The sequence below is a fragment of the Perissodus microlepis genome, chromosome 16, assembly GCF_051167445.1.
Source record: "Perissodus microlepis isolate ML-2025 ecotype Zambia chromosome 16, ASM5116744v1, whole genome shotgun sequence".
Classification (NCBI taxonomy): domain Eukaryota; kingdom Metazoa; phylum Chordata; class Actinopteri; order Cichliformes; family Cichlidae; genus Perissodus; species Perissodus microlepis.
In genome coordinates this window covers 20,075,430-20,082,335 of record NC_140476.1, presented here as the reverse complement: position 1 = coordinate 20,082,335, position 6,906 = coordinate 20,075,430, and the positions used below count along the sequence as shown (strand labels likewise).

The window sequence follows — 6,906 nt, the reverse complement described above, 5'->3', positions numbered from 1 at the left end:
CACCAATGCACCGATGTCTGAGGGCGTCGGCCACTGGCAGGGGGAGTGGTGGGGGGAGATAGGCCTCCATACCTTGGAGGGCCTGAGATGTCCCCAGAGAGGTGGCGTCTGATACCCGACCTGACATAAAGACACAGACAAACAGGCACACACAGATACAAACATCCATTCCCACCCTCATGCTCTCATATGCAATTACTCAGCACTCCCCCAACGTGGAGACAGACATAAATAGACACTGTACACACAATCACACTCCCCAAGCGTACTCTATACCCCAGGTCTAGGTACCCTTGCCCCTGGAGGGGGAAACTGCACGCAGACCCAGGTATGGGGATATTTTTCCACTTTCTAGGTGACCTTAAGGCCACAGAATTAAACCTGTTACGATGTTGAGCTCTTTATTGGATATGTTGTTTGATAGCTGCATGTACAGAAGCATTCTGAAAATAGTCTGTGTTCAACAAGTGTTTATAAAGTCCAGTGTGAAGTTTCCAGGTCATCTGCTGGTGTTGGTTGAACGTGATAAAACACAGTGGATGAAAATCGATGCAGCCATCAAAAAGGAGATTGGAAAGCACTTCATGCTTCCAGCTGTACGTAGATGCTGATTTCCCTTTCAAACAGGTCTTATCATCCCACAGTGCCTAAACTGCCAAAAAATGGTTTGCTGACCATATTGTCATTGCACTTGATTGACCAAATTCACCTGAACCAGATCTCAGGAAACACGTAAGCAGTGCCACAAGCCGAGTGCCTCCATGGCACACTGCACTGATGCAGGAATCTGCGGTAAAATGAGTCAAACAATGATTGAACGTATAAATGAACACGTTTTTAAGACTGAGCCAAAGTAAAATCAAGACTAAAATGCGTACAGTGTATGGAAAGAGTGTTTAATTCAAAATATTCTTGTAACACATTTGGGATGAAATAGGCTTTCAAACAGTGAATCTGATGCATGGAAACCAGACAACAGAGAGTACATGCTGTACATCAAGAGTTTTCTCAGTAACTGGGTATTGCACGACTTGTCATGTATGCTGGACAGTTAACACATGTATTATTACTATAACTGGGTGTCAGACTGGGAGCTGAGAGCGGACAGTTTTCAGAGGACAAGCAGACAAAATTGGCATTCCACATAAAGAATTGCTCTACGGAGTTTATCTTGAGATGAGTTTTTGTTAACTGTGCGTTTCATTGCATGACGGTGGACCACAGAGCTCCGGGCGACAGGGGCAAGGTCACCGACTGTCACCGGCTCATTACTGAGATGGAGGCGCTCGCCTCAGTGCTGACTCACTCTTAGCAAACAGCCTCCTTCTCAGGGGTTGCTGGGAACGCACTTCAAATAACTCTGTTTTCTAGGAGTAAAGTGACAATGTCAGTGCTTTATATAATCTTTTCTTTTTCTCTAATACCATGCATTTTCTATTATCACACTGATACAGTGTTAAGCAATTTACATCAAAGCTAGTCTAAGCTGGGTAATCTGTAATTATTTAGTCAATCAAAACAAAAAAACTAAACAAAGCAACTTTCTTTTTTTCCCCTCAAAGAATAGGACTACGTCAGGTTTGGACTACAAAACAGCAGAAAGGTGTCAGGGGTTGGAGTAGAAAACAAGCATTGTGCACAACACACAGGTCATGAAAGAATGCAAACTACTGGCTAGTGACATTTTCCAATCATGTTACATCTGCTGTTTTGTTCGTGCGACAATGTAGGGTCAAGTGAATAAGGCCCGAGTCACACAGCCCTAGAGACTGATGGCACTTACCAGTTGACAGCAAAAATCCCTGACCTGTTTAAGAACATGTATCTGTGTTTGTTGCCTTGGTTGCTAGCAGACTGTTCAGGTTGTAGTTATTGCCAGAGACTCGCCAGCTACTCACTGAGTGGTAGCGCCGTTGTGAAAAGTGTGATAATAACCACAACAGTTGTACCTTTGACTTTTACTTTGAAGGTGAAGGTTCTGGGTTTTCCATTTGCCTTGCATTTTCTAAAGTTTATTTAGCACTTCGCTAGTTGTTAATGAGTGTTTCTAGGCAAGAAGGCATCTTTCATACAAATTACAGCCAAACTTGACACCCTGCTAACAGCCAAGGCAATTGCAAGGTTTTTGGTGAAGCAGCCTCTTTGAGACTTTACCCAGCAACAGCCAGCAACCACTTGCAAACCAGTTGGGGAATACAGATTTTACTCATGACCGGTGGTTGCATGACATTCAATATGACCGACAACTCAAGCAATGTGCACAAATTACCTCTATTACTGGTCAAATAATTTCAGTCTATAACGGCGTAATCTCAAAGGCCATAGTGTCGTCTGAACCTGGCATAAAGCTGCATACACACAGCGATTTGTTTGACCCATCGTTTTGGTAAACGACGCATAAATTCCAGGGTAAGGGTTAGGGTTATATGTGGTTACTAGTTAACCCTCTAATTTACTTAGTACTTGCTTAAGCCACTTGCCTTGAAGTTGAGAAAAGCTTGTCTCAGTACCCATCAACTTTGTGGCAGTGTTTTTCCCCCTCCTCCACCCATGGTAGCTTAAAGTTGCCAAATGTCATCGACTTGCTGTAGCATTTTACTGCAAACTGCTTCCCGTGCAGATGCACTTTAAAAGGACAACAGGCATGCAAGCAGCAAACCTAAATGCTACAGTTAGCATACCGATAGTGTGATGTTTAGCTTTACTGTGTTAGCATGCTAACATTTGCAAATTAACACTTTGTTCTGACCAGATGGGGGCACTAAACAAATGTTTAGATTGCAAGAGTTATTAAAAGAGAATTCTAAGAGGGTTATGAATGCCATAACATTTTGTTCACACAATTTATAGGTTGAAGATATTGTATTCAAAATTCAAATGCGACCCTTGAGCGGCTGATTGAGGAAGTTGGGTTCACTAGGATGCACCAACCAGGAACTATTCATGATTCACCAGCACAGCAGTTTTGAACACTGATATAACCACTTTACAGGATAAGTGAAACCTTCCTCCTGCAGGCAAAGCCCAAGGGAATATTAGGGAATCATTATCATCCTGAGGGTACATCCTATGGGGACAATGAATTTACAAGATTCACAACATCCTTCCATTGCTATACTATCCATGGAAAAATTACCCAGCTACACCCAGCTTCTCAAAAGTGACTTTTTTCCTGCTCTTCTATTTTAATGTCAACTGAGCAAATTTCATTTTATTTCTCATTTTATTAAATTATATGTATGCATATGTAATTTAAATCTCTCCATCAAGTGTTCTGTTGCTAATCTCTTCCTTAATCTAAAAGAAAGCTTATGAAGAAGTAAATTCAAGTGAAAGTACTTCTTGAGCAGCACAGTAGTAAGTGAGTCACTTTCTACACCTGTACGCAGCTGTTTGAGGGGATGAACTCAACATCCCATGTGCTTCAAAACAGGATTCAGCTTTGCTGTTTATAAGGGGAGTGTTCACATTTATTTATAACTGATCGGTGCCTCGTCTAATGCCTTGTGAATGGTCTCCAGCAGCTACATGCAGAAATGACTCATAGAGACACAGACGGACATATTGGGAGTCACCCTGTGCTTATTCAGAAGGTACAGTATGTTAAATACAGCACTTGGTTTTCCATAAACAGCAGTGTTTGGTCAAGACTAGATGCTTTTGAGGGCTGAGGGGCACATGTGAATGAATTTGTAAGGCATGACTGGCTCCTGTGGATGGGAGAAGGGATCTGAAGAGAAAAGAAGCAGGGAGAGGCACGGGCTTTGTTCCTATTCTGAGTCCTGACCCCTTCACTACCTTCTTTTTTTACCCCTTGACCGCTCCGCTTTTCTAGCTCCTCCTCACACCTTCAGACGACTTCTTTCCCTTCTCCCTTCCAGTCTCAGTCTTTTCTCTAGCTGTGCTTCGTTTGGGTTCATGTATTGTGCTTGCACATGCTGGATCGCAGCATCAGAGTGCACTCATGAGGGACTTCAGGATTTTCAATCATTCGTTGCCACAGCCGCTTTTCCTCCCCATACGAGTCCATCCAGTCGACCTCCTTCCCATAGCTTTCCCCTGATGGGAGCAGAGAGAAACACACACATTTGTTTTACTTTGTTAGAACTAGACAGCCCACAGTTAATAGGATTTCCATATGCTTTATGATTTTTGCTTAATGTGCAAACCGTGCATGTGCTTGAAGAGAACTACTAGAGTAAGGTTTGCATGAGGCAGTTTTCTTTTCCTCATACACGAATAATGCCTGTCCTTATTTTTGTACAGACATATGGATGTTTACATTTAATTCGAGCAGAGTTTAAAATAGTGATGTCAGTATATGTGGAAATAATGCCTGTGACTCTAATCTCGGACATAGTCCGAAAAACAAAAAAATCTATTTATAAGTGTGGGAAATCTAAAATGTAGGCTGAAGTGTGAAGATGTCTGTTACACTGTGGATGTGACAGGACTGTAGCAAAATTATGAATAAATATAAATAAGTCTGACTTTGGCTCACAGGAAAATTTTAATTAATGTGATAAATAAAAGCATCCATTCAAGCAGATATATAACATATGAGTTGTTTAAAAAATAATAAAACATTTTCTGCAACATTTTGACTGTAACAGAAAAAATACATGGAAATTTCTTCTCTCATAACACTGGCTAACCAGATTATTTTGTTTTCCTGCCACACAGTCTTACCTGTGCCAGCTCCCAGCCTCACCCCTCCCAGAAAGACGTTGCTGGACACAGTTTCTTTGTCCCACACAGTCAGCTCCAGGCAGACGTTGTTGAGGTCTCCCGGCTGCAGGCCGCAGTAGGTGAAGGTGTGGTTCCACTGTGGGTTCACGGTGTGTCGCTCCACCACGGTCTTGTGCTTGGTTGACTTGTTGCTATCAGGGAGGAGGTATCTAAGAAAAAGGATACAAGTTACTTAGTATATACTCAAGCTGTGTTTTTTAAGAAATCACAATTCAGTCCACTATCATTCATTTTCCATACTGCATCAATATACTGGTAGGGGAAAATGGTATGTATAAATAAATAAATAAATAAATAAATAAAATTCGGTCACTGAAAAGAAATCAGAGGATGACAAAAAAAATGACATGAGTTGCTCCAAGAGATGCAAGACTGACCCAAAGAGATGAAACAGCTTCAGAAGTAGTAAAAAAGTGACTACAGAGGCAGAAAAATTAGTCCTGTTGTCTCAAACTCTGTCCATGTAACTTCATGATTTGGATTTACAACTAGTGCCAGATTTTAAACTGAAGAATAACATACTGTAAATGCCAAAATAGATTACATTTTCTGAAATGAGACGTCAAATATCATTTAGATCATTTACATTTGTAAGTTATATGTGTGCTTCATAAAAGCTGTGCCTACTCTGACGTAAAACCTCATTACCTCATTCAAATTCATAAACCAGTGTCTCACCCTTTCACAAAAGGATCCGAATAGCCTCCAGACTTGACAGCAGTGAGATTTTTGGCTCCTTTGACCAGCAGCTCAACCATGCCCCCTTCAGGCAGAGTTAAAGGGCTCGTCTTTTTGCCCTTCAGAAAACTCTTTTTCACTGCGTTGGTAGGAAAAGCAGACAAATGAATCCATGTGCAAGCGCAAGTTTATATATGTAACATTAGATACAAAATTAAATAAAATCAGTCATAACAGTAAGAAAGAGATATCAATGACCTGTGCACACTGACTTACACAAAAAAATCAATAAATAAATGGCACCTTTATGCAGAATCAATAAAGGCATTAAGTTCAATAATATCTATCCCTACTAGCTACAAAGTAGTGACTCATGCTTTTAAAGCATATGGCCCTTCATGTTTTATTTATTCAGGAATTTCAGGATACAAATTTAATTCATGCAAACCACAGCAATGAAAACCATGCAGCCACATGTCACACATGACCACGTCAGTTACCATAGTTACATGCATTATTATTATAAATATAAGCCAGCAAAGAGCAAAAGTTTCACAAAGGAAGTGTTTCGTATCTCTTCTGAGATGTGGTCAGTGAAAGATGATGGAAGCCTCAATTTAAACCCACCTTTAAAATGAAGACCTATGTTAACCAGTTTTTATGTTACTTAGTGTGATGAAATCCACACGAGCATCATCTGTTGTAGACAGCATAGTGGATATTTTTCGTGTAAGAACACAAACGTAGTTTTTCCATTTCTGTTCAATATTTTGGACATTTGCATTTTACGCATTTTAAATAACTACTGCATGCTCATGATGCAGTATTGTTTGGTTTGTAATTTTTGTCAGGTGTTAGGTGGTTGCTAGGCAATGCAATCTCAACACAATATAGCTTGCATAATTAAAGTTTTGCATTTGAAATAAATTAGATGTTGTGAAATTAAAATGATACAATGCTTTTATAAGACATTACAGGAGCATAAATTACAAATGGGCCTCTTTATCTGTTGGTAGGTGGCTGCTAGGCAACATGATGACACTCCACGATATAGATGAGTACCTTCAGGAGCCTAAGATGTACCTGGTTGCAAGCAAACAGATGTTGTGTACTGTAGTGATAAAATCTGGTGGTCAGGTGGTCATCTTATCAGGATTTTCACAAGAAAAGAACACACTAATCCCCCCCCCCCCAAAAAAAAGTCTCAGCTATAGTGCACATTGGACTTTAGCCCCTAGTTTAGAGCTGTGATTTAGCCCACTGCATTCCTTCCTTCTCAGATTTAGCAGACCTGATCCATACATGCATCTGGTTAAGACAAGTATTAGTTTTGGAGAGTGTGTGTGTGTGTGTGTGTGTGTGTGTGTGGGCGTGTGTGTGTGTGTGTGTACACATTTGTATGATTAAAAAGGGTCATATAGAAAAAAAAAAAAAAAAATTCTAAGAATTTCCTTCAGCCCTGACCCCTGTGACAATCCT

General features: G+C 40.5%; 1 protein-coding gene across 3 annotated transcripts in view; it reads right to left on the bottom strand.

Annotated features, from left to right (window-relative positions):
- Positions 1–882: 882 nt before the first annotated feature.
- The window catches only part of sytl5 (synaptotagmin-like 5), a 47,402-nt gene continuing 41,378 nt past the window's right edge, over positions 883–6,906 (bottom strand). For all 3 annotated transcript variants that reach the window (XM_084954511.1, XM_084954514.1, XM_084954512.1), the window contains 3 exons: positions 5,428–5,566; positions 4,690–4,898; positions 883–4,059 (listed from right to left, as the gene is read on the bottom strand). In XM_084954511.1, the coding sequence (XP_084810637.1) occupies positions 3,917–4,059; positions 4,690–4,898; positions 5,428–5,566 (491 nt within the window). In that variant the 3' untranslated portion in view covers positions 883–3,916. The remainder of the gene's footprint in view (positions 4,060–4,689; positions 4,899–5,427; positions 5,567–6,906) is intronic.